Source organism: Salmo salar, chromosome 07 (genome assembly GCF_965601325.2).
Source record: "Salmo salar chromosome 07, fSalSal1, whole genome shotgun sequence".
Classification (NCBI taxonomy): Eukaryota; Metazoa; Chordata; class Actinopteri; order Salmoniformes; family Salmonidae; genus Salmo; species Salmo salar.
The window spans coordinates 40,660,173-40,687,634 of record NC_138297.1 but is presented as its reverse complement, the minus strand read 5'-3'; the positions used below and the strand labels follow the sequence as shown (position 1 = coordinate 40,687,634).

Below are 27,462 nucleotides of genomic sequence, written 5' to 3'. Positions count from 1 at the left end.
AACACAACTCATTCAGGATGCATGGGGGTGCCAAGTGTTTGCAAAGCCAACACAACATATGGGGACTATTTCTGGGAATGAAACCCAGATTATTTAATGAGAAATTATGCCATATACCACCAATATGCCTACCTATAGGCTAAACCACCTATAGGCTAGGCAATATTGAGAAATAGGACTATGGGGGTGCCAAGCAAAAATTAAGCAGGAAGCACCAGTGACTCGGTCTATAAAAAAGTGCTCAGATGAAGCAGATGCTAAACTACAGGACTGTTTTGCTATCACAGACTGGAATATATTCGCGATTCTTCTGATGCCGATTCTTCCGAGAAGTATACCATATCAGTCACTGGCTTTATCAATAAATACATTGAGGACATTGTCCCCACAGTGACTGTACGTACATACCCCAACCTTAAGCCATGGATTACAGGCAAAATTCGCACTGAGCTAAAGGGTAGAGCTGCCGCTTTCAAGGAGAGGGACTCTAACCCGGAAGCTTATAAGAAATCCTGCTATGCCTTCCGACGAACCATCAAACAGGCAAAGCGTACTACGACGCTCGTCGGATGTGGCAGGGCTTGCAAACTATTACAGACTACAAAGGGAAGCACAGCCAAGAGCTGCCCAGTGACACAAGCCTACCAGACGAGCTAAATAACTTTGATGCTCGCTTTGAGGCAAGTAACACTGAAACATGCATCAGATGTTCCAAGCTCGCAGCAGCCGATGTGAGTAAGACCTTTAAACAGGTCAACATTCACAAGGCCGCTGGGGTAGACGATTTACCAGGATGTGTACTCCTAGCATACGCTGACCAACTGGCAAGTGTCTTCACTGACATTTTCAACCTTTCCCTGTCTGAGTCTGTAATACCAACATGTTTCAAGCAGACCACCATAGTCCCTGTTCCCAAGAATACTAAGGCAACCTGCCTAAATGACTACCGACCCGTAGCACTCACGTCTGTAGCCATGAAGTGCTTTGAAAAGCTGGTCATTGCTCACACCATTATCCCAGAAACCCTAGACCCACTCCAATTTGCATACCGCACCAACAGATCGACAGAGGATGCAATCTCTATTACATGCCACACTGCCCTTTCCCACCTGGACAAAAGGAACACCTATGTGAGAATGCTATTCATTGATTACAGCTCAGTGTTCAACACCATAGTGCCCTCAAAGCTCTAAGCTAAGGACCCTGGGACTAAACACCTCCCTCTGCAACTGGATCCTGGACTTCATGACATCCACCCCCAGGTGGTAAGGGTAGGTAACAACACATCCGCCACGCTGATCCTCAACACGGGGGCCTCTCAGGGGTGCATACTCAGTCCCCTCCTGTACTCCCTGTTCATTCATGACTGCACGGCCTGGCACAACTCCAACACCATCATTAAGTTTGCTGATGACACAACATTGGTAGGCCTGATCACCGAGAACAATGAGACAGCCTACAGCCTATAGGAGGTCAGAGACCTGACCGTGTGGTGCCAGGACAACCTCTCCCTCAACGTGATCAAGACAAAGGAGATGATTGTGGACTACAAGAAAATGAGGACCGAGCACGTCCCCATTTTCATCGACAGGGCTGTAGTGTGTAGTGTAGCAGGTTGACAGCTTCAAGTTTCTTGGCGTCCACATCACCAACAAACTAACATGGTCCAAGCACACCAAGACAGTCATGAAGAGGGCATGACAAAACCTATTCCCACTCAGGAGACTGAAAAGATTTGGCATGGGTCCTCAGATCCTGAAAAGGTTTTACAGCTGCACCATCGAGAGCATCCTGACTGTTTGCATCACTGCCTGGTATGGCAACTGCTCGGCCTCCGACTGCAAGGCACTACAGAGGGTAGTGCGTACGGCCCAGTACATCACCGGGGCCAAGCTTCCTGGCATCCAGGACTTCTATACCAGGCGGTGTCAGAGGAAGGCCCTAAAAATTGTCAAAGACTCCAGCCACTCTAGTCATAGACTGTTCTCTCTGCTACCGCACGGCAAGCGGTACCGGAGCGCCAAGTCTAGGTCCAAGAGGCTTTGTAACAGCTTCTACTCCCAAGCCATAAGACTGCTGAACAGCTAATCAAATGCCTACCCAGATTTTTTGCATTGCCCCCCCCTACGCTTCTGCTACTCTCTGTTATTATCTATGCATAGCCACTTTAATTACTCTACCTACATGTACATAATTACCTCAATTACCTTGACACCGGTGCCCCCCGCACATTGACTCTGTACCGGTACCCCCTGAATAAAGCCCCACTATTGTTATTTACTGCTGCTCTTTTATTATTAGTTATTCTCATCTTTTACTTTTTGGGGGGATTTTCCTTAAACTGCATTGTTGGTTAAGGGCTTGTTAGTAAGCATTTCACTGTAAGGTCTACACCTGTTGTATTCGGCGCAAGTGACAAATAAAATTTGATTTGATTTTGATGCGCTTGAAAAGGCTACATGGACTGAACATGGATTAAGAGCGAGGTCAGGTTTCAATGTGTGGATACACTACACAGCCCTAACACTTGGCTGTCACTGAATGAGGAGGAGCAAAGTTCAAGCAAACATTGCGTCACGTATAGCCTTCTGCGTGATCATTAGCAGGAAGTAACTGTAGTCTTACCTAGGTTTTGTTTTTGTCGCAATGAGATTTTCCCTAACATAAACTATTGTTTCAAAACAAAAGTGTAATTTGTGTAATTATTTAGGCTATTGTAATTAATGTCGAGGTCCCTCTATTGCAGACATATGATATGCATGATAATAAAACTCCAGTAGGCCTAATATAGTCTACATCGCCAAAATAAGGAACCGTAGCCCTTTAAATAGTAGGGTCAAATTCATAATATAAATAATAAACATTTGCATTTTTATGTAAAAAATACAATATCCAAACGTGAATGAGTATTTTTTATATCATGAATTTGGCGTCCTGTTTAAGGTTAGGGAAACCACAGAATAATGACTGTAAAACTTTGATTTATAATTTATGTAGGATCTTAATTTTTGATCACTCTTTTGTTGCTGAGAATTGTCCTGCATAGAAGGAAATGCAAACTTGTGGTGTATTTGAGTTTTAAAAAGGCTTCGAAAGTTTGTAATTTCCAGTAACGAAAAACGTATCAACCCCCATAAAAATTTCCATTCATTATAATCCACATAATAATTCTTATTTCCTATTGCTGCAGGATTATTTTCCTGCTGTAGCAAACTGGCTCAAATGAAGATCCTATATCTGTATATTCTCCACTTTTGCTCACTATTGGCTTTGTCAAAACATTACTCTTGATGTCTGTGTGTGGACTTCAGTCCCGTGCATGCAGCCAGGGAATGTTGACTTTCTGTTCAAAGACGAGGGTCAGATTCAATCACAAAAAGTAGGACAGTGGACAGTGGACTTCTAGGAGTGACAAACTGGGACCATGGGATGTGTGTTGCATCCTCTTCTGAGTTCAAGTGAACTCCAGTGGGATATTCAGATGTGAGAAGATAGACAGTTTACAGTTGAACCTACAGAGGAGAGGACCAACACACTGAGAGAGCATCAGTGGCACTTACCTTTTCTTGCCCCTGACCCGTTCCTTATCCATGACGTCACATGACGTCTGCCTCTGCGGGATGACAAAGTTCTACCTGTAGACGACCTGCTCTTGTTTGAGTTAGCCTGGGAGGTTACTAATAAATGTTAGTATTACCTGACTGAGAATGATCTGCATGGAGATAGACAATTCACTGTAAAGTTTCTAATGGTCTTGGTTCCCTCCTCAGTTTTGTGTCCCTCCTCAGTAAATGTTATAGTGACAGTGGATGCAATGTTGTATGTATTGTCTACAGATGCCATTGATGATCTTGCAATTTTAATAGTACATCACTTATTTTAGGCAATGTTACTACTTTTGTGTAAAGATGGGTTGCAGTGAAGTGTACAAATATGGAGCAACTCTTAAAGAGTTCATGACCCCTGGATTATTGGTCCAGATTGGTCAGATATGGGATACTATCATGATTGAGAGGATCATCTTAAAATTCCTCTGGAGCTGTGACAGTTTAGCCTAATGCCAGTGTCACTTGTCATCTTCATTTTGCTAAATATGGTCATCTTTGAATCTTTGGTCCCAAAAGAGCAAATGTTGAAAAATTTTGAAAATACAGTGTGATTGGAGAATATTAACTGTCTCACTGTCTGAACTGTTAGACATTTAATTGAAGATAAATACACAATCTCTGTCAAATACATATGTCTTAATGTTGTTTGTGTAACAGGATGTGTGAACCATATGAACTATGGTTATATAAACTATATGAACCTTAACCTTACTGGCAAAATAAACGTGTGTTCCTGGAAAATAGACTAAACTAGACATGAGAGTCCCAATGATCATAGAAACAATGTACTTTTTGTAGTATAGGGCTCTTCAGTTCTGTGTACTGTATATGGACAGATCTGTTGTCTGAGTCTATCCTGTTGTTGTGAAGAGTTCAGAGGTCATCCACGTATGCAGTGTTGGGGATTAGTGAACTACTGTATATGTAGTCAACTAGTTCAACCCACAAAGCTCATAACTAAGCTAAGTACCCTGAGACTAAACACCTCCCTCTGCAACTGGATCCGGGACATCCTGACCGGGCGCCCCCGGGTGGTAAGGGTAGGCAACAACACATCTGCCACGCTGATCCTCAACACGGGGCCACTCAGGGGTGGTGCTTAATCCCCTCCTGTACTCCCTGTTTACCCACGACTGCGTGGTGAGACAGCCTATAGGGAGGAGGCCAGAGACCTGGCAGTGTGGTGCCAGGACAACAACATCTCCCTCAATGTGAGCAAGACAAAGGAGAAGATCGTGGACTACAGGAAAAGGAGTGCCGAACACGCCCCATTCACATCGACAGGGCTGTAGTTGAGCAGGTCGAGAGTTTCAAGTTCCTTGGTGTCCACATCACCAACAAACTATCATGGTTCAAACACACCAAGAAAGTTGTGAAGAGGGCACGACAACGCCTTTTCCCCTTCAGGAGACTGAAAAGATTTGGCATGGGTCCCCAGATCCTCAAAAAGACCTACAGCTGCACCATCGAGAGCATCCTGACCAGTTGCATCACTGCCTGGTATAGCAACTGCTCGGCATCTGACCGTAAGGCGCAACAGAGTGTAGTGAGTACAGCCCAGTACATCACTGGGGCCAAGCTTCCTGCATCCAGGACCTGTATACTAGGCGGTGTCAGAGGAAGGCCAAAAAATTGTCAAAGACTCCAGTCACCCTAGTCATAGACTGTTCTCTCTGCTACCGCATGGCAAGCGATCCCAGCGCGCCAAGTCTAGGTCCAAAAGGCTCCTTAACAGCTTCTACCCCCAAGCCATAAGACTGCTGAACAATTACTCGAATGGCCACCCAGACTATTTGCATTGACCCCCCTTTTGTTTTTACACTGCTGCTACTCGCTGTTTATTATCTATGCATAGTCACTTGACTCCTTCCTACATGTACAAATTACCTCAACTAACCTGTACCTCCGCACATTGACTCTGTACCGGTACCCCTTGTATATAGCCTCATTCTTGTTATTTTATTGTGTTACTTTTTTACATTATTTACTTTAGTTTATTTAGTAAATATTTTTTGAACTCTATTTTCGTAAAAAGTAGTTTGGACGTAGTGAAGTAATTGGTAGCTTGGTAACTTGGTAAACTATATTTTAAGAGTAGCTTCCCCAACACTGCTTATCATGTATGTGTATTTGGCATCAGGGAAACGTCTTATGCACCTATCATGGTGTGCAAACGTAATACAGGGGTTTCTGATTGTTGATGGTCCTCTTCACAAATATTTGACTGTAGCTTATCTTTTACGCAGCATTTTCAAATTTATTTTGTTATTTATATCATGGTCTTTGTTTTTGTTAATTCCAGACTATTAATCGTGCAAAATACACAATATCATGCAGAACTATATCTTAATATGTGGACACACTCACCTCCCCTCATGTGTGTCACAAGTTAGAAGGTTTGACTCTCATGTATGTTATATATTTTTCCTCCAGTTGATGGGATCTACACAGTGATCCAGACCAAGGCCAAGATAACAGTGGATGAACGGGGGGGAGAACTTATTCATGATGGGGCCGTTTTCCGAACACAATTTCAAGACCCAGGTGGAGCAGTGTGAGCTCCCAAACCCAGCCATCAAGAAAGCTATGGGCCCCTTATTGACAACGGCTGCCTGGTACTCTACTACAGATTTATTACATCATCTTATTTTCTATTCTATTCTATAGGTGTGACATGCAAGTGGAGAATACACAATCCTGTAGTAGTACTTTCTGTCCAGAAGAGGGCAGCCATGCACTTCTACAGAAGTAGGCCTACACCGTTAACGCCAATGGAGTTAAATAGAGATGATGAGTCCACAAGTTGGCAGACAAACACCATCTCCAGGATCAGAGACAAACAAATACATCAGCAGCTTCAGAAACTATTATTTAGTAGTATTTCAGCTTTGCCCCATGTGTTTGATACTGTGATTGTGGGTTTCGTGTTGGTTGGTACTGTCTTCTAGAACCACACATATCGTCCATTTCCATTTCCATTTACATCATTTAGCAGACGCTCTTATCCAGAGCGACTTACAAATTGGTGCATTCACCTTATGATATCCAGTGGAACAACCACTTTACAATAGTACATCTATATCTTTTTTTGGGGGGGGGGGTTAGAAGGATTACTTAATCCTATCCCAGGTATTCCTTAAAGAGGTGGGGTTTCAGGTGTCTCCGGAAGGTGGTGATTGACTCCGCTGTCCTGGCGTCGTGAGGGAGCTTGTTCCACCATTGGGGTGCCAGAGCAGCGAACAGTTTTGACTGGGCTGAGCGGGAACTGTGCTTCCGCAGAGGTAGGGAGGCGAGCAGGCCAGAGTTGGATGAACGCAGTGCCCTTCTTTGGGTGTAGGGACTGATCAGAGCCTGAAGGTACGGAGGTGCCTTATGTTGGGATTATACTGTATGTTTTAGGTGTACTTTGGGCGCTGGCTGATCGAGGGCAGTCCCTATGTGATCCTATTTGACACGGGGTCAGCAGCCTGGAACCTGGACCGATGGAAGGGGGATCTGTGGGACACCTGTGGTATCGATATGCCCGCCCATGACAGTGAGGCAAACGTTTTTGGATCCATGGTTGCCTGGTTCTTTAAAGAGGTAATTTGTCAGCTTGATAAGGATGCTGTGAAAAATACTCGGAAAGAGGTTTAAAGATTGCTGTATGGGTTTGTTTTTTGAAGTCAAGAATATCTGCTTGATGTGAATATCTTAATGTCAGATACCTTTAAAAAAAAGATATACAGTAGCCTACTTCTTTTTACTCAAAACATATTCACCCTCTTGGGTAATATGAGATTATAGAGCTAATCATCAGTAATTCGTTGCTTTCATTCCTATTTAACTGACCAGCTTGGAGACTCGCCCAATGTCCTCGACCATTTCCAAGAGTGGCAGGCAGGGGGAAGACTTATTCTCTGTCGCTCGCGGAAGATTCCCTTTGCAACCATCATCACAACCCATTCCACTCTGTTGGGACAATACCTCTGTGCCGGAAATGTGGACTTCTACAACAAATTGGACAAGGTAAAGAGGCCACACACGCACGCATGCACGCACGCACACACACACACACACACACACACACACACACACACACACACACACACACACACACACACACACACACACACACACACACACACACACACACACACACACACACACACACACACACACACACACACACACACACAAACCTATAAACTTTCGTTATTGAAATTCCTCACTAACTTTTTCAGCTTTAACAATGTTGGGGTAATAATACGTTAAGCATTGTTTGTCTCTCCCGTGCGTCAGTGAGCTATAGGTCTGTGGCTTTGTTATTCAAATGCCTCACAAAATGTTTTGCTCATCACAGAGTCAGGTGTTTTTGTTAGATTTAGAGTTTCTCCCAGTGTCTCCCCTGTGTGTCAGTAAGCTATGGGTCTGTGTTGTGTTTGCGCTGGTGTATGGAACTGTAATTGGCCCTCAGGCTAAGTGTAAAAAGGTCATTGTGGGCCTAAAGGTCATTCACTGGGCAGGCTGAGTAATTGACAGCAGCTTCTCATTATGGAGAGGAAGAGGAAGCCTCCTCCTCGCTGGCAGACAGGAGACTCAAGGGAGATCCCACTTCAAACATTTGTCAAACTCTAAATGAACCCCATAGCCCCAATAATAGTTAGTGTAGAACATTTGAAAGAGTTTTATTCACAGGTTTCATTCACTATTTAACTGATATTTACTTAGAATGTGAATGACAATTGGTAATTACACAATAGTTATCTTAATAATGACCTATTAATGACTCTTGTGTTGATTTCTGATGTGCCCCTGTCAGTTCAACATCGACCAGGAAGCTGGTGAGAGGCAGATCTACCATTGCTACTGTCTGGAGAGAACTGCTGTCCACTGTGCCCATGTCTTTGCAACTGTACTTTACAACTGTACTCCTATTGAACATAAAGTGACAGAGCAGGGATATTTGATATTGAAGTAGGCTGGGTTTCTCTCTGTCTACTGTACAGATATGGTGATGCCGAACAGATTGAACATCAAGAAGTTCTCAGCCATGCACGAGTTCCCAGAACCTTCACTCCACTAACCAGGGTCGGATTCAGGAATTTATCAGGGGACACTTCTATGGGTAATAATTAAGTCCTTATTATGTTTTCAAGTTTGTTATCCAATATACTGCTAACTACAGTACCAGTCAAAAGTTTAGACACACCTACTCATTCAAGGGTTTTTCTTTATTTTTTACTATTTTCTACATTGTAGAATAATAGTGAAGACATCAAAACTATGAAATAACACATATGGAATCATGTAGTAACCAAAAAAGTGTTAAACAAATCAAAATATATTTTTTATTTGAGATTCTTTGTAACGGCTGTCGTAGAGAGGGGACCAAAGCGCAGCGTGTTGATTGCTCATGATGAATATTTATTTTAACTCAGAACACTAAAGAAAAAATAACAAAGCGAAAACGCACAGTTCTGTCAGGTACAGAAAACTAAACAGAAGACAACTACCAACAAACACAGGTGGAAAAAAAACCCTACTTAAGTATGATCTCCAATTAGAGACAACGAGGACCAGCTGCCTCTAATTGGAGATCATCCCAAAAACAACAACATAGAAATAGAAAACTAGAACTTAAACATAGAAATACAAAACATAGAAAAACACAAAACACCCCCTGTCACGCCCTGACCTACTCTACCATAGAAAATAACATCTTACTATGGTCAGGACGTGACATTCTTTAAAGTAGCCACCCTTTGCCTTGATGATAGCTTGCACACTCTTGGCATTCTCTCAACCAGCTTCACCTGTAATGCTTTTCCAACAGTCTTTAAGGAGTTCCCACATATGCTGAGCACTTGTTGGCTGCTTTTCCTTCACTCTGCCATCAACTCATCCCAAACCATCTCAATTGGGTTGAAGTCAGGTGATTTTGGAGGCCAGGTCATCCGATGCAGCACTCCATCACTCCTTCTTGGTGAAATAGCATTTACACAGCCTGGATGTGTATTTTGGGTCATTGTCGTGTTGACGTATTGCTGCAGAATGCTGCGGTAGCCATGCTGGTTAAGTGTGCCTTGAATTCTAAATAAATCACTGACAGTGTCACCAGCAAAGCAACCCCACACCATCACACCTCCTCCTCCATGCTTCATTGTGGGAACCACACATGCGGAGATCATCCGTTAACCTACTCTGCATCTCACAAAGACGAGGCGGTTGGAACCAAAACTCTCAAGTTTGGACTCATCAGACCAAAGGACAGATTTACACCGGTCTGATGTCCATTGTTCGTGTTTCTTGGCCCAAGCAAGTTTCTTCTTCTTATTGGTGTCCTTTAGTAGTGGTTTCTTTGCAGAAATTTGTCCATTAAATTCTTGGGCGGCAGGTAGGCTGGTGGTTAGACCGTTGGACTAGTAACCGAAAGGTTGTAAGATCGAATCCCCGAGCTGACACGGTAAAAACATATGTCGTTCTGCCCCTGAACAAGGCAGTTAACCCACTGTTCCTAGGCTGTCATTGAAAATAAGAATTTGTTCTTAACTGACTTGCCTAGTAAAATGAAGGCCTGATTCACGCATTCTCCTCTGAACAGTTGATGTTGACATGTGTCTGTTACTTGAACTCTGTGAAGCATTTACTTGGGTTGCAACTGTAATGAACTTATCCTCTGCAGCAGCAGTAACTCTGGGTCTTCCTTTCCTGTGGCGGTCCTTATGAGAGCCAGTTTCATCATAGCGCTTGATGGTTTTTGCGACTGCACTTGAAGAAACGTTCAAAGTTCTTGACAGTTCCCGTATTGAATGACCTTCATGTCTTAAAGTAATGATGGACTGTCATTTCTCTTTGCTTATTTGAGCTGTTCTTGCCATAATATGGACTTGGTCTTTTAGTAAATAGGGCTATATTCTGTATATCACCCATACCTTGTCACAACACAACTGATTGGCTCAAGCATTAAGAAGGAAATAAATTCCACAAATTAACTTTTAACTTTTAACACTTGTTAATTGAAATGCATTCCGGATGACTACCTCATGAAGCTGACTGAGAGAATGCCAAGAGTGTGCAAAGCTGTCATCAAGGCAAAGGGTGGCTACTTTGAAGAATCTCAAATATAAAATATATTTTGATTTGTTTAACACTTTTTTGGTTACTACATGATCCCATATGTGTTATTTGATAGTTTTGATGTCCTCACTTTTATTCTACAATGTAATAAAAAAAATAATAATGGGCCTCTAATCAATACTGCACATCTACTGGTCTCTCTCAAAAGAAAATGACAGTTTAATCCTTAATTCTTCATTACATTTTACATTTACATCATTTAGCAGATGCTCTTATCCAGAGCGATTTACAAATTGGTGCATTCACCTTATGATATCCAGTGGAACAACCACTTTACAATAGTACATCTATATCTTTTTTGGGGGGAGGGTAGGGGGGGAGGGTTAGAAGGATTACTTAATCCTATCCCAGGTATTCCTTAAAGAGGTGGGGTTTCAGGTGTCTCCGGAAGGTAGTGATTGACTCCGCTGTCCTGGTGTCGTGAGGGAGTTTGTTCCACCATTGGGGTGCCAGAGCAGTGAACAGTTTTGACTGGGCTGAGCGGGAACTGTGCTTCCGCAGAGGTAGGGAGGCGAGCAGGCCAGAGTTGGATGAACGCAGTGCCCTTCTTTGGGTGTAGGGACTGATCAGAGCCTGAAGGTACGGAGGTGCCGTTCCCCTCACAGCTCCGTAGGCAAGCACCATGGTCTTGTCATCTCATTTAAGCTTTTCACCTTCTCTCCCAGGTGCATAAGAATAACGTCAAAGTGGTGGTTTTCTTCATCATGCCAGCCAAGACCAACACCTTTAACGTGGAGATGCTGAAGGGACAGGCAAACAGCTCTGGTACGTCTATGCAACCCACAATGGTGCACCTCATGGAGTTCTGCAAAATGTCTGCAATATTAGCACCAAACATTTAATGAAAATAACATTCTCATTTGCATTCTTCTTAGAATTTTGCCTTGGAACTCGTGTTGCCAACATGGTTCCTATTAACATGTTAAATCTAAAACAGTTTGCTCATTATCTACTGTATGTATCTCTCTCTGACAGGGACGCTGTGAAAGATAAGTTTGGCAAGAGGCTTTACGAGGCTTTGTTAATGTAAGTCAATTAAAAACAATAAAAGAAAATATAGAGTCTCTCTTCCACCAGTGTATTCACCAGACCTGTACTGTATGTCATATCACCCCTCTATTTAGCAAGGAAATCCTTAGCAGGCTTTTGTTATGAATGAACTAAGGCTGCACTTCAAATCAAATCAAATGCTATTTGTCACATGCGCCGAATACAAGTGTAGACCTTACTGTGAAATGCTTACTTACAAGCCCTTAACAACAGTGCAGTTCAAGAAGAGTTAAGAAAATATTTACCAAATAAACTAAAATAAAAAAGAATAAAAAGTAACACAATAAAATAACAATAACGAGTCTATATACAGGGGGCACCAGTACCGAGTCAGTGTGCGGGGGTATAGGTTAGTTGAGGTAATTTGTACATGTAGGAAGGGGTGAAGTAACTACGCATAGATAATAAATGGCGAGTAGCAGCAGTGTACAAAACGAATGGGGGGGGGGGGGGTCAATTCATGCGGATGGTGTGTGACCTTTGGGTCTTCCACGTTACGAAAGTGTGGAACGAGCTTCCCTGTTAATGAAGGGCTTGTCCATGCGGGTTCTAATGTGATTACTTGAGTGTTGCTTTTCTGACCTGCTGATGACCTCATGATGTCTTCAGAGGAGACATCCCTGTATTGGACACCATCCTGGACAGAGACAACTTCACCATCATGAAGAGAGCCATCTATGCCACACAGGTAGGAGTTGGAGAGACAGATAATGTATGAAATATACTGAGGTAAAGGTTATAGAATAGAATAGCTGTAAGAAGTGCATTATACACAGTAATAAAGCCATTAAGTGTTAGGTTGTTGAGAATGCTGACAGTCTCCATACAGTAGATTGGGTCAAGTCTACATTATGATTAAAAGACCGGCGTATAGACATTTGTATGATGAACATCAAATAAAACAGAGTTGGGGTGTGAGACAACCAGAGTGGTAGAAAGACAGAGAAAACTGGACAACAAGGTAATATGGCGATGTATCGTCCAGAGAATCCCCATACATTGTACCCTGCTGTTTTATGAATGGAGTAACTAAACATTGACGTGGTAGAATGGGCCTATAGGGTCAATGTGAGGTATGACCCTGTAAGATGATCAATTCAGAATGGGACTGGGGGATACCTGGTGCTAAAACCATGAATGAATGGACCCTGCAGTTATACAGCCCAGCGTGAATCATTGAACTGCCATAACACCAGGCCATGGGTCAATAGATTGGATGGTGTTGCAGTATTTAATAGCAAAGTGCCAATAACAATGGCGTTGTCACTTAGATTTATTCATGTCACATGTGTTTAGGCGTAAAATGATGACACAGGTGTTTGATTGGTGGACAGATTGTGGCCGTCGTTACTCTCACTGCCATTTGTGTTGACCCTGAGATGTACCCGTACAGAATTACTTGTCTGTCTGCACTTTTGCTGCATTCACACAGTGGTTAGGGTGACAAATGGCTTTGCATGTCTGCTAAGTTCTTACGCTTCAAAGCTGACGTGAGATGTAGCAGCCTGTTCACTTGTGACATGTTTTTAGCATTACTGTCTGTTCAGCAACTCTTTTACATGCACGTTCATATCTTCTGGGAGAAAGGCTTGTGTTTCTTTTGAGGGTAATCCCAAGAGAAGAGAATCATTAAATATCATTAGGTCAATGGATAGATATTCTCCTTCAGATCCATATTCCTGATGTCTACTCGTAAAGGTTATTAGTCATGGATCAGTGACTTATAGATGTTGATACGCGCCATGTTTACTGCTCAAGGCACGTGCACATTGATGACGCAGTCACAACACATGCACATGCATGCACGTACACAGACACACACACACACACACACACACACACACACACACACACACACACACACACACACACACACACACACACCACACACACACACACACACACAAACACTCTGTACTCTGTCTGTTTCTCTCTCTGCAGAGACACACCCTTCCTCCAGTGACCACTCACAGCATGCGGGATGACGCCTCTGACCCCATCCTGGCCAACGTGAGACGCATCGGCCTCTTCGGCGCTCGCACTGACCGAGTCAAGGTATGCAGGATGTACGTTTGATGTCCATGTTTGTTTATGATAATGTTTTTGCCTCGTTTATTGTGTTAAACCAGTTGAAGAATTGTCTGGAGAAGGTCTGGCAGCCGAGACGTTGACAATATAAAAGATATCATAAAGGCTCATATGTGCATATGATAAGTAATACCGGTTGCCCCCCCCCCCCCCCCCCCCCCCATAGAAAACCGCTTTCAATGTACTTAAAGGACTAAAATCAAAGAGAAAAGATGTGGAAAAGATAATGGACTTATACATTTTTCTATAATAACTTATCATTGTTGAGAATTTACAATCAACAAAATAAAAGCTAGACAATTAGGCCCCCATTGATTTGGTTATAATGTTTGAGCATAAGAACACAATATTAGCCATGTCAAAATGCGTAGAATTGTAGGAAATTAGCTTTAAAACTACTAAATGTTCTCTAACCTCCATGGCAAACTGTATAGAATTTCAGGAAATTGGCTTTAAAATTGCAATATTTTCTTTCAGCTCCATGGCAGGATGTGTGGAATTGCAGGAGATTAGCTTTGAAATCTTCTCTCTCCGCTGCCACGATAATGTGTTTTACTTATTCTTTAGTCTGTGTATGTATTTTCACCGCACAACACTTATGGTGGGTTGCGGCTCAAAAGACACTTCAATTGGTGGGTCACGAACAAAAAAAGTTTGGGAACCCCTGCATTAGAGTATACAGTATATGCCATTTAGCAGACACTTTTATCCTAAGTGACTTACAGTCATGCGTGCATAGATTTTACGTACGGTTGGTCCTGGAAATCGAACCCACTATCCTCGTGTTGCCAGCGCCATGCTCTACTAACTGAGCTACAGAGGACCCTTAGAGCATACAGTATAGCCAGTGTAGTGCTGATCTCTATATTTTATTCTAAATGGTACAAACAGACATGTTTCCTGATACTATCAGATAGTGTTCCACCCAGAGTTCCTGTCCTCCACCTGCCCCCTGCTTCCTATGGACAATGAGGAGTTTGTACGAGGCTGTCACCTGGGGGTCTTCCCTTCTTACTACGAGCCCTGGGGATACACACCAGGTGACCTGTCACACTTACACAGCCTGCAAACAAACTCCATCACTTTGGTTTTCTCTGGCTAATGTTTATATCATTGTTTTTGTGTATTCCTGTGTGTGGAGAGTTGCATGATGTGTGGGTGCACTATTATGCTGGAGTTGTTATTGTTCCCCAGCTGAGTGTACTGTGATGGGGGACACCCAGTGTGACCACCAACCTGTCTGGCTTCGTGGAGGAACATGTGTCAGACACCACAGCATGCGGTATGTACAGTACATGCGTATAGACCTCTCCAGTTTCATCACCAAATCAGTGCATAGTTTAAGTGACTTCTTATGGAAGAGCTCTGATATATTTTGGGAGTTCCCCCGAAACCCAGAAGAACAGAATGACTCTCTTTTTATCAGTGAAATTCAAACCCCTACTTCCTATCAGTCAGCAGTTTAGAATAGAATAAATACTCTATTTATAATAGAATGGAATACTTTATTCCTGCGTCTCACTGGTCCGTACCTGTCCCGCTCCTCTCAGGGATCTACATAATGGACCGGCAGTTCCGTTCGGCAGATGACTCGTGTAACCAGCTGACCCAGTTCATGTTCGGGTTCTGCCAACCAGTCCAGACGACAGCGCATCATCCACAGGAACCGCACAGAGAGGTTGTCGGAGAGACGTTTTCCAGAGACGTGAATAATTTCTCTCTCTCTCTCTCTCTCTCTCTCTCTCTGTGCCCCCCTCCCCTCGGCATCAGTGCACTCTACCCCCCACTACAGTGATGAGGAGGATGATGATGAAAAGCTATATGATGATGATAAGGAGGCAGAGCGGGACAGGCAGAACATCAAAGCCCCCTTTACTCTGGGTGTCACGCCCGAGGGCAAGAAGACACACCCAGGAGAGACTGCCAACTGAGAGATCTCTCGCTACTAGCCTGGGATGGCCAACCCTGGTCCTTGAGAGCTGCAGTAAGTGCAGGTTTTTGTTCCAGCCCAGAATGTACAATATTAGATCTGTTGTAGGGACACTGAGCCTTAAGCAGCTGTTACACAATTACCTATGTATAATTTCTAAGAGAAAATACCTATTATTTTGATGATAAAAGTCCCCTCACGCCCACAGGAAATGAGACATAAATAGTTTACTCAATAGTTATATATCAGGAATTGCATTGAGAGGTCTCTCTCTCTATAGCCTGGGATGGCCAACCCTAGTCCTGAGTACATTACTTATATGATCAGATACCCTTAGACAAGTGTTGCTATGAATTCAAAATAATTTTATTAAACATTGTATTAAATAATACATTGAAACATTTTCAGTGTAGCCATACTTAGAGTCCAGTGTTTTTCTCACATCGCATTAAATAGTCTACATCCAACAACAAGAGATCAACAGATGCAATAGATTAGAATGTTATCAACAATAATAAATACATTATAAAAATACATCAGAAGTACTCTCTTTTCCATGCCGGCAAGTCTTGAAAGTACAGTTGTTCAGGATTTTCTTCTCCTGAAACGAAAAAAGATAAGTGCAATTAATTTTATGGCAATTTCAAACCTATAGCTTGGATGTAGTTAAGGGAACCCGATGCCTGAATTAGCGCCTATTGAGGTGGGCTTCCTTGGATGTATCCTTAACCATTACTGTAGGCTGCAATATGACCCAACTCACCATCCTCCTTGGCTTGCTGCAGGAAATTGAGCAGGACTGTGGCTGCCTGGTTCACACTGAGTTTCTCTGTGTTTTGACTCCGAGTCTCTGAAAAGAGGATGTCATAACAGAGTAATGATAGGTAAAAGTAAAAGATGATCTTAAAATCTCAAATCACCCTATTCCCCATACAGTGCACTACTTTACAGAGCCATACTGTAGCAGAGACATACAAAATAAGAATATGTGCATACTGCCAAATACAAATGTATTGTATTTACCTAAATGTAATGTGTCATATACGTCTCCCTCTTTTCTGTCCTCGCTGATAAACCGCCGTCCCTCTGTAATAGCAACATACACACAGTTATGAAATACAATATATTTTAGTTGCATTCATAAATAAACATACATGATAAGGAAATAATAGACAACTTCAGAATTAAATTATAATGTTAATCCCTTTACGTTGCATATTATTTCCAATTATTCTCTGTGGAGGACATAAATGCAGAAATACATTTAAAAGGTATGTCAAAGGAATGCAAAGTATGATTAGGCTAATATAGGTAGTAGACATACGGGTGCCCTTGAGGTACAGCATTGCCTGAGGTGACCAATTTCTCCTCTGGAAACTGCCCTTCGGTGCGCTCCACGAATGGGAGACGAGCGTTACCAGAAGTAAAAGAGCAAGTGCATAAGCTGTAATAGTCCTCACACCCTGAAACAGTTCAAAGTAAAGTTATGCTGTATGAACAAGCAGACAATGTAAAACAAATATGCGTTCAAAATAAATGACAAGAAGGTAATCATTTGCATGTGCCATGCTCATCTCCATTCATAAAAACGCAAAGATCAAAATGTACCTCAACAGGCAACTTACCTTCATTGCGACGGAGAATATTAGGTCCCGGTAATGCCAGTAGAGATCCGGGCAGAAGTTGTGTGCCTTGGCAAACGTTATCCCTGTATTTATATTGGACTGGTGAGGGAGACCTCGTAGCCCACAGCGCAACGCGTTATGGATGTCAACAGCAATAGGTCATGTCAATTTGATGAAAGAGAGGTGGACTCCAAGCGCAGAGAGGGAATGCAGAGAGGAACCAATCAAATCAATTACTCACATTTTAATGTACACAATACACATTTTATGTATACAATTAGCTGCCAAAGGCAATCATAGATCTACAGTACCTTCAGAAAGTATTCACACCCCTAGACTTTTTACACATTTATTGTGTTACAAGGTGGGATTACAATGGATTTAATTGTCATTTTTTGTTAATGATCTACACAAAATACCCTGTAATGACAAAGTAAAAAAAAAAATCTAAAGTTTGTAAAAAATTCATGAAAAATAAAACAGTAATACAGTATATCTTCATTACATAAGTATTCAACCCACTGAGTCAATACGTGTTAGTAATTACAGCTGTGAGTCTTTCTGGGTCTCTAAGAGCTTTCAATACCTGGATTGTACAATATTTGCATATCAACATCTTTAAATTCTTCAAGCTCTGTCAAGTTGGTTGTTGATCTTTGTTAGACAGCCATTTTCAAGTCTTGCCATATATTTTCAAGACGATTTAAGTCAAAACTGTAGGAACATTAGATGTTGTTTTGGTAAACAACTCCAGTGTATATTTGGCCTTGTGTTTTAGGTTATTTTCTTGCTGAAAGGTGAATTTGTCTCCCAGTGTCTAATGGAAAGCAGACTGAACCAGGTTTTCCTCTAGGATTTTGCCTGTGCTGAGTTCTATTACATATATTTTTATCCCCCAAAAAATCCCTAATCCTTGCCGATGACAAGCATACACATAACATGAAGAAGCCACCACCATGCTTGAAAATATGAATAGTGGTACTCAGTGAGTTAGGAAGGACGCCTTAATCTTTGTAGTGATTGGGTATATTGATACACCATTCAAAGTGTATTGAATAACTTCACCATGCTCAAAGGGATATTCAATGTCTGTTTTTATGAGAAAAAAAATCCCATCGACCAATAGGTGCCCTTCTTAGAGAAACCTTCCTGGTCTTTGTGATTGTATCTGTGTTTAAGATTCACTGCTCAACTGAGGGACCTTACAGATAATGAATTGTATGTGTGGGGTACAGAGATGAGGTACTCATTCAAAAATAATGTACAAAATCTATTATTGCAAACAGTGAGTCCATGCAACTTAATATGTGACTTGTTAGGCACATTTTTACTCCTGAACTTAATTAGGCTTGCCATAACAAAGAGGTTGAATACTTATTGACTCAAGACATTTCAGCTTTTTTCTTTTTTTGTAAAAATGTCAAAAAATATACAGCACCAGTCAAAAGTTTGGACACACCTACTCATTGAAGGGTTTTTCTATATTTTTACTATTTTCTACATTGTAGAATAATAGTGAAGACATCAAACCTATGAAATAACACATATGGAATCATGTAGTAACCAAAAAAGTGTTAAACAAATCAAAATATATTTTATATTTGAGATTCTTTAAAGTAGCCACCCTTTGCCTTGATGACAGCTTTGCACACTCTTGGCATTCTCTCAACCAGCTTCATGAGGTAGTCACCTGGAATGCATTTCAATTAACAGGTGTGCCTTGTTAAACGATAATTTGTGGAATTTCTTTCCTTCTTAATGTGTTTGAGCCAATCAGTTGTGTTGTGACAAGGTAGGGGTGATATAAAGAAGATGGCCCTATTTGGTAAAAGACCAAGTCCATTATGGCAAGCGCTATGATGAAACTGGCTCTCATGAGGACCGCCACAGGAAAGGAAGACCCAGAGTTACCTCTGCTGCAGAGGATAAGTTCATTAGAGTTAACTGCACCTCAGATTGCAACCCAAATAAATGATTCACGGAGTTCAAGTAACAGACACATCTCAACATCAACTGTTCATGCCTTCATGGTCAAATTGCTGCAAAGAAACCACTATTAAAGGACACCAGTAAGAAGAAGAGACTTGCTTGGGCCAATGACATTAGACCAGTGGAAATCTGTCCTTTGGTCTGATGAGTCAAAATTAGAGATTTTTGGTTCCAACCACCATGTCTTTGTGAGACGCAGAGTAGGTGAACTGATGATCTCCATATGTGTGGTTCTCACCGTGAAGCATGGAAGAGGAGGTGTGGGGGTGCTTTGTTGGTTACACTGTCTGTGATTTATTTAGAATTGAAGGTACACTTAATCAGCATGGCTACAACAGCATTCTGCAGCAATACGTCATCCCATCTGGTTTGCGCTTAGTAGGACTATCATTTGTTTTTCAACAGGACAATGACCCAAAACACACCTCCAGGCTGTATAAGGGCTATTTGACCAAGAAGGAGAGTGATGGAGTGCTGCATCAGATGACCTGGCCTCCACAATAACCCAACCTCAACCCAAGTGAGATGGTTTGGGATGAGTTGGACTGCAGAGTAGAGGAAATGCAGCCAACAAGTGCTCAGCATATGTGGGAACTCCTTCAAAACTGTTCCTCATGAAGCTGGTTGAGAGAATGCCAAGAGTGTGCAAAGGGTGGCTAATTTGAAGAATCTCAAATATAAAATATTTTGATTTGTGTAACACTTTTTTGGTTACTACATGATTCCATATGTGTTATTTCATAGTTTTGATGTATTCACTATTATTCTACAATGTAGAATAGTAAAAATAAAGAAAAACCCTTGAATGAATAGGCGTGTCCAAACTTTTGACTGGTACTGTAATTCCACTTTGACATTATGGGGTATTGTATGTAGTCCAGTGACAAAAAAATCTAAATGTAATAACTTTTAAATTCAGGCTGTAACACAACAATATTTGGAAAAAGTCAAGTTGTGTGACCATTTTCTAAAGGCACTGTATAAGGTAATATTTTATCAAAAGTAAAGAAAGAAGCCATTTAATGCAAAATGCTGAGACACTATCAGTATTCTTACTGTTGTAAAAAATGAAAGTAATTGCTTTGGAAATATTGATATGTTTACTTCTTGTGCAGTGAAGCTGTTCATGGATAGATGCCTGGTCGTTTTTATGAATGAACAGCTGACAGTCTCCCAATGAATGTAGGAGTGTTTGATTGGGATAGACTCAGGGAAGCTGGAGGTGATGGGTTCCCTGGGATTCTCATTGACATTACCATCAATTATTATATCTAGCCTAATGCTGGTAAACAATCCACAACTAAAACTAAACAATTGCAGAGAAGTGGAGCAGTAGGCCTAGCATATGCCTACAGTGTAATGTGTATTGAGACAAAGAATACATTCTTCCAAAAGTTATTCATACATTAAAAATGAAGAAAATTATAGTAGGACCATCTGGACTTGTGATAGTTAAATAAAAGTTAAATAAAACAATACAAAGAAAAGCACTACAATCTTACAATTTATGTGGATAAATGTTGGGATAAAAAGGCCTGCCATTATAATGTGTTCCATTTTCATTTTTGGGGGTCCCGAGTGGCGCTGTGTTCTAAGGTACTGCATCTCAGTGCAAGAGGTGTCACACCCTGACCTGAGAGAGACGGTTTGTTTCTCTATGTGGTTAGGTCAGGGTGTGGGGTGGGCATTCTATGGTGTCTATTTCTTTGTGTTGAGCCGAGTATGGTTCCTAATCAGAGGCAGCTGTCTATCGTTGTCTCTGATTGGGAATCATACTTAGGCAGCCTTTCCCAACCTGTAGTTGTGGGATCTTATTTTTGTACTGCTTGTTATAGCCTGCAAGACGTGACGGTCATTTGTTTCTGATTTTGTTTAAGTGTTCTGATTTATAATAAGATGAACACTCACCACGCTGCACCTTGGTCTACTCCTTTGGACGGTCGTTACAGAAGATCCCACCACCAAAGGACCAAGCAGCGTGGGCAGGATGACTGGACATGGGAGGACATCCTGGATGGCAAAGGATCCTGGACGTGGGAGGAGGATCACCTCCCATGGGAACAGGTGGAAGCAGCGAGGGAGGTACAGCGACGAGATCGACAGGCAAGGCAACAACGGAGGCCCGAGAGGCAGCGGTAAAAAAAAATGTTTGGGGGGGCACACGGGTAGATTGGCTAAGGCGGTTTTAAGACCTGAGCCAACTCCCCGTGCTTACCGTGGGGAGCGAGTGACTGAACAAGCACCGTGGTATGTGGTGATTGCCCATGCGCACTGTGTTGCCCATGCGCACTCACAGCCCGGTGCGCTCGGTACAAGCTCCTCACCGTTGCCATGCTAGAGTTGGCCGTCAGCCAGGAAGAAGTGCGCCGGCTCAGCGTATCTGGTCTCCAGTGCGTCTCTTCGGCCCAGGATATCCTGCGCCTGCTCTACGCACGGTACCCCCCATTCACCAGCGCAGCACAGTTCGTCCTGTACCAGCGCCTGCCCTTGCTGAGCGAAAACAACCATCCAGCCAGGACAGGGTGTGCCAGCCCTAAGCTCCAGACCTCCAGTGCGCCTCCATAGCCCAGTACGTCCTGTGCCTGCTCCTCGCACTCTCCCTCCAGTGCGCCACCATATCCCAGTGCGTCCTGTGCCTGCTTCTCGCACTCTTCCTCCAGTACGCCTCCATAGCCCAGTACGGCCGGTGCCTGCTTTGAGCACTCGGTCCTCAGTGCGTCTCCCCAGTCCGGTGAGACCTGTTCCAGCTCCACGAATAAAGCCTCCAGTGATAATCTATGGTCCGAAGCCTGTAGAGATGATCCATGGCACGAAGCCTCTAGTGATGATCCATGGCCCGGAGTCTGTAGGGATAATCTATGGCACGAAGCCTGTAGGGATAATCCATGGCCTGGCACCTGTAGAGATGATCCATGGCACGGAACCTGTATCGATGATCCAAGGCATGGAGCCTATAACAACGGTCCCTAGTCCGGAGCCTCCGGCGACGCTCCTCAGTCCGGAGCCTCCGGCGACGCTCCCCAGTCCGGAGCCTCCGGCGACGCTCTCCAGTCCGGAGCCTCCGGCGACGCTCTCCAGTCCGGAGCCTCCGGCGACGCTTTCCAGTCCGGAGCCTCCGGCGACGCTTTCCAGTCCGGAGCCTCCGGCGACGCTTTCCAGTCCGGAGCCTCCGGCGACGCTTTCCAGCCTGGAGCCTCCGGCGACGCTTCGCAGCCCGGAGTCTTCAACGGCGGTCTGCAGCCCGGAGTCTTCAACGGCGGTCTGCAGCCCGGAGTCTTCAACGGCGGTCTGCAGCCCGGAGTCTTCAACGGCGGTCTGCAGCCCGGAGTCCTCAGCGGCAGTTGTCGTTCCTAAGCCTCCGGCGATGATCCACAGTCTGGTTCCTCCAGCGACACAGAAGATTAGCGGGTGGTGTGGGGGCTACGCCCCGAACCAGAGCCGCCGCCAAGTATTAGATACCCACCTGGACCCTCCCCTATAGGTTCAGGTTTGCGGCCGGGAGTTCGCACCTTTGGGGGGGGGGGGTGCCGGTGCGAGGCCGTTATTGAAAAATAAGAATTTGTTCTTAACTGACTTGCCTAGTTAAGTAAAGGTTTAATAAAAAAGTCCATTCATGTGAATAGTGATGTCATGTTTTTGACCCTGTGAGACTATTACCATAGTGTATACAAGTGCCTTGTTTGGCCTATGCCATTGTGTAGATTGATGAGGGAAAAAACTTTCATAAATTTTTGAATTAGGCTGTAGCGTAACAAAATGTGGAAAAAGTCAAGGGGTTTCAGAACAAAAATATGAACACAAAATGCAACAATTTTATTGAGTTACAAGTCATATAAGGAAATCAGTCAATTGAAATAAATTAATTAGGCCCTAATCTATGGATTCACATGACTGGGCAGGGCCGCAGCCATGGGTGGGCATAGGCCCACCCACTGGGGAGCCTGCCCCAGCCAATCAGAATGAGTTTTCCCCCACAAAAGGGCTTTATTGGAGACATTAATACTCAGCGTCATCAGCTGTTCGGGTGGCTGGTCTCAGACGATTCCGCAGATGAAGAAGCCGAATGGGGAGGTCCTAGGCTGGCGTGGTCTGAGTTAGGGTTAGGGTTGGTCTGCGGTTGTGAGGCCGGTTGGACGTACTGCCAAATTCATTAAAACGACGTTGGAGGCGGCTTATGGTAGGGAAATGAACATTAAATTATCTGGCAACAGCTTTGGTGGACATTCCTGCAGTCAGCATACCAATTGCACACTCTCTCAAAACTTGAGACATCTGTGGCATTGTGTTGTGTGACAAAACTGCACATTTTAAAGTGGTATTTTATTGTCCCCCGCACAAGGTGCACCTGTGTAATGATTATGCTGTTTAATTAGTTTCTTGATATGCCACATCTGTCAGGTGGATGGATTATCTTGGCAAATTAGAAATATTGACTAACAGGGATGTAAACAAATGTGTGCACATAATTTGAGAGAAATAAGATTTGTGCTCGTATGGAACATTTCTGGGATCTTTTATTTCAGCTCATGAAACATGGGACCAACACTTAAGATGTTGCATTTATGTTTTTGTTCAGTATATTTGCAATTTGTCACAATCAAAACACAATGAATGACAGACAACGGCACAACGGAAGTTTTTCAAAAAAAGTGTAATTACAAAAGTGTCAGACAAAACATTGTCAAACCATTGTCATTTCACATATAACCATTCCATTCAGTTCCCTCCATTCCTATAGTTTAGATTGATACAATTCCAACTCAAATGTAGCTCTTTTAAAAAAAATAATAATAATCTACTGAAGTTCTCATCCAGTCATACACAGAAATTACAGAAAAATAAGGGGAAAATATGCAACTGCCAGATCTGGTACTCAATAACAGGCGTGAGAGATTTGGAAAGTAAAGCTATTTTCTTCCACAGGACTCAAGTTTTAGTCCAGTGCGAGAAAGCACAGGCACCATAAGTAGGACCAGGAGTCTTTCCAATACCTGACCAGGAAACCACCTATAACTATGGCTTCGAGCTTTCCCTGGTCATATGGTCAGGAAACCCTAACATGGTCTAAGATCTGTTTGTGCCATCTTGCTAACTCCTAGTTCATTTTTGGCAAGACAGCACAGAACTAGAAAAAACCCCTGGCCCCATCTACAATGTAACAATGGGACCAGCTCTCCTCCTCCACTCCTCTTCTGAGGTTGTCCAGAGGCTATCTTCAGAGGTGATGACATGGTGAGTTTGTCTGTACATTCAATAGTAGAGTAAGAGAGCCAAAATGCTTCTCTTCAGTCCGTTAGAGGGACTCTCCTCCTCGTGGGGAGTTCTCCAGTAGAGGAGAGCAGCATTCAACAACGACATGTAAAACATTCTGGGGTAGCCATCGTAACCAACTCCAGATTCATTAGTAACAGTTGCTCGTAGCAACCAGGACTGGTACCCTTGACTGGTACGGACCTTAAAATTGCAGAATCAAGATACAAAAAAGCAGACCGTTTTCCCTTTAAAATGGGAAGAGGTCTTCATATACAAAGTCTCATGAAAATTACCTAGCTAACTGTTGGAAGTAAGCAATTGACCAATGGGGGTTAAGTGGCTTTATGAGAACTACTGTATCATAAATATAATAGAGATTTATTATCTTCATAAACAAAAAGTCACTGTTATACCATGGTGCTGCTCTCTCCCACTTTGTCCACAAACTGAAAGAGAGAGAGAAAATAAACAAATATAAGTCAACAGTCTACTGTCCCCTTTGCAAAGTAGAGCAAAATAGATGACATATACAAGCTTCACTAAAACGTTTAGTGCATAGTTGTACACGGGCAATGAAATGTTTGCTTGACGTGACTGAGTAGACTATACAAAACGGTGTGAAGGATAAATGCTGTTGCTGGTGTCCTATTACAAATTATTTTCAATACCAATGGTTCCCTACTCTGGTCAGGCATAAGGCAACATTACAGTATAACATACATTATAAACAGATGTGAATCATGCTCACATGCAAGGGAAAATCTGCAGTGACTGACCAAGACTGCGGATTGTCCTCAGAGTTAATTACGAAGGCTTTAAAGAGACAGAGACACATTCTCCTCAAAACAAGTGACTCCACGAACATACACAAACGCTCTTATATGTGAAGATTGAGTGACACTGTAGGAGACACTACAGCCTTCCAGAACCACTGTCAGAAACCAAGTGGTCCCTGTGTTGTCTTTAGTGTAACCACCTCAGCCCACACAGCACCCACTGCATTGTAGCTCCTGTTCCCATACTCTTACTCAACCAGTGGTGTAGTGGAGGGTAAACGCAAGTAAACACAGTTTACCCACCGGGAAAAATACATTGAAACTATAGGAGCGTTACTTTTTCGCCACGACCGGCGATCAGAATTTACCCAACAATTTTTGTTTAACGCTACAACATTAACTCACCCCACTGATGAATGGGAGGTTTAGCAGGGAGCCCAGGATGGGTATCCTTCTGATGAAGCCTACTGCCACTGGGAAGAAACCCCTGGAGAAGATAAAGCGAAAGACAGAGAGGGGGCAGAGAAAGAGAGAGAGTTAGTTGACAAGAGCAAGCACATGATGACGGACTACGGCTCTTTACACGCAGTAAGCCCTTGCATTAAGGGGCTGCACTCAACAGGGGGTGGGGGCGAGACACAGTTGACAGGAAAAAACTAAGTTTGGCTTGATTCCCTCCAGACTAGATCTTATTCTAAAGATAAGCTTAGCAAACTGAGCCTGGTGCCTGTACTGTACTGTACTGTACTGTACTGTACCCACCTGAATAAAAGGAAAAAGCCATAGACCTCCAGGACCACTCCCACAATGGGCCAGCCTATAAGAACGATCAACACTCCTCCCAGGAAGAAGCTGGTGGCCTTCATCTTGTGTTTCTGGAAGAAGAAGCGGAACGTCCTCTCCAGACCGATCACAAACGACAGGCCAGCCACAAACAAGATCTATAGAGAGAGATAGAAGGGACAGGGAAAGGACAATGTCAATGTTTGTTGACAATGACAGAGTACTTTACAATTAAACCCTACACCTCTCTACTACTCCATAAGGTGGTGATTGTTCTCAGTTAAGAGAGACAGAAAGGCTCACACTAGAGGGTGAACAACCGTTAAAACCCTCAATCAAGGAGCTCTGACTCTGCAGCTGTGTGTTTCTCAGTGTCACTAGAGATAATGGAATTGCAGATCACACCAACATCCAATAAATATAGCAAACCGTAAGCCTCATGTATGTAGCTGCAGAAGGTAGGCAAACATTCTGAATATGAACTGTGGATGGTGATGAAATCACTCACATTTCCTATTGCAAGGAGGGCTTTGTCAAAAAACAGGATCATTCCAAAGAAGAGGAAAAACACGCCGAAGCCTGTAAGTCCCATTCCGATCTCTGCAAGAAAGAGGAATCACATTATTTCAAGAATCCAAGCACACTAACGTTAATACGTTTCAATCACAGGAGGCTGCTGAGGGGAGGACGGCTCATAATGGCCGGAACGGAGCGAATGGATGGCATCCAACATACCATTCCACGAGCCTGTCCTCCCCAATTAGGTGCCACCAACCTCCTGTGGTTTCAATTGGCGTCCTCGCTCCCTAGCCAGCCATCTGGCTCAGAATGAATGTCATTAATTAGCTAGCTAACATTAGCTGTCAATGGTCACTTTATCTAGCAAAACATACTATTTAGCTAGTTAGCTATTTCTAGCTGGTTTCCTCACATAAAAGAATAGCCTAGCTTAATTTAGCTACTAATGTAGCTGAGAGAGGCTAGCTTGCTAACGTTAGCTAGAGAGCTGGAACAAGTTGGCCAGCAGCAACAACCGTTAGATAAAATAGAAATCGCCTTACTCTGTGAGTCCGTTAGAGAGATCATTTTAGCAATGAATCAACAGCTTGTAAAATGTACAAGTTGACACTGTTAATTGTATTGTACTAAAATACAAGTTCAAGTACTACTATAACAGCTGCCACTGTAGCACTAGCCACGTCTTCCGGAAACACGCCTTCTTGGTTACGTTAGAAAGATTA

The 27,462-nt window shown here is 43.0% G+C and overlaps 2 protein-coding genes and 1 pseudogene across 2 annotated transcripts; 1 reads left to right on the top strand and 2 right to left on the bottom strand.

Moving 5' to 3' along the window:
* Window positions 1-3,319: 3,319 nt before the first annotated feature.
* On the top strand, window positions 3,320-15,931 carry LOC106609092 (glycogen [starch] synthase, liver-like; annotated as a pseudogene).
* Window positions 15,932-16,137: 206 nt separating this feature from the next.
* LOC106609159 (spexin prohormone 1-like) lies at window positions 16,138-17,490 on the bottom strand. Its single transcript, XM_014207641.2, has 5 exons — window positions 17,421-17,490; window positions 17,120-17,258; window positions 16,819-16,881; window positions 16,559-16,645; window positions 16,138-16,396 (listed from the first exon to the last, which is right to left on the bottom strand). Exons 1-5 carry the CDS (start codon window positions 17,424-17,426, stop codon window positions 16,332-16,334), a joined length of 360 nt encoding a protein of 119 aa, XP_014063116.1. The 5' UTR covers window positions 17,427-17,490; the 3' UTR covers window positions 16,138-16,331.
* Window positions 17,491-24,043: 6,553 nt separating this feature from the next.
* Window positions 24,044-27,462, bottom strand: LOC106609122 (vesicle transport protein GOT1B). Its single transcript, XM_014207571.3, has 5 exons — window positions 27,283-27,462; window positions 26,730-26,821; window positions 26,201-26,379; window positions 25,844-25,925; window positions 24,044-25,108 (listed from the first exon to the last, which is right to left on the bottom strand). The coding sequence occupies exons 1-5, from the start codon at window positions 27,305-27,307 to the stop codon at window positions 25,070-25,072; spliced, it is 417 nt and encodes a 138-aa protein (XP_014063046.1). The 5' UTR covers window positions 27,308-27,462; the 3' UTR covers window positions 24,044-25,069.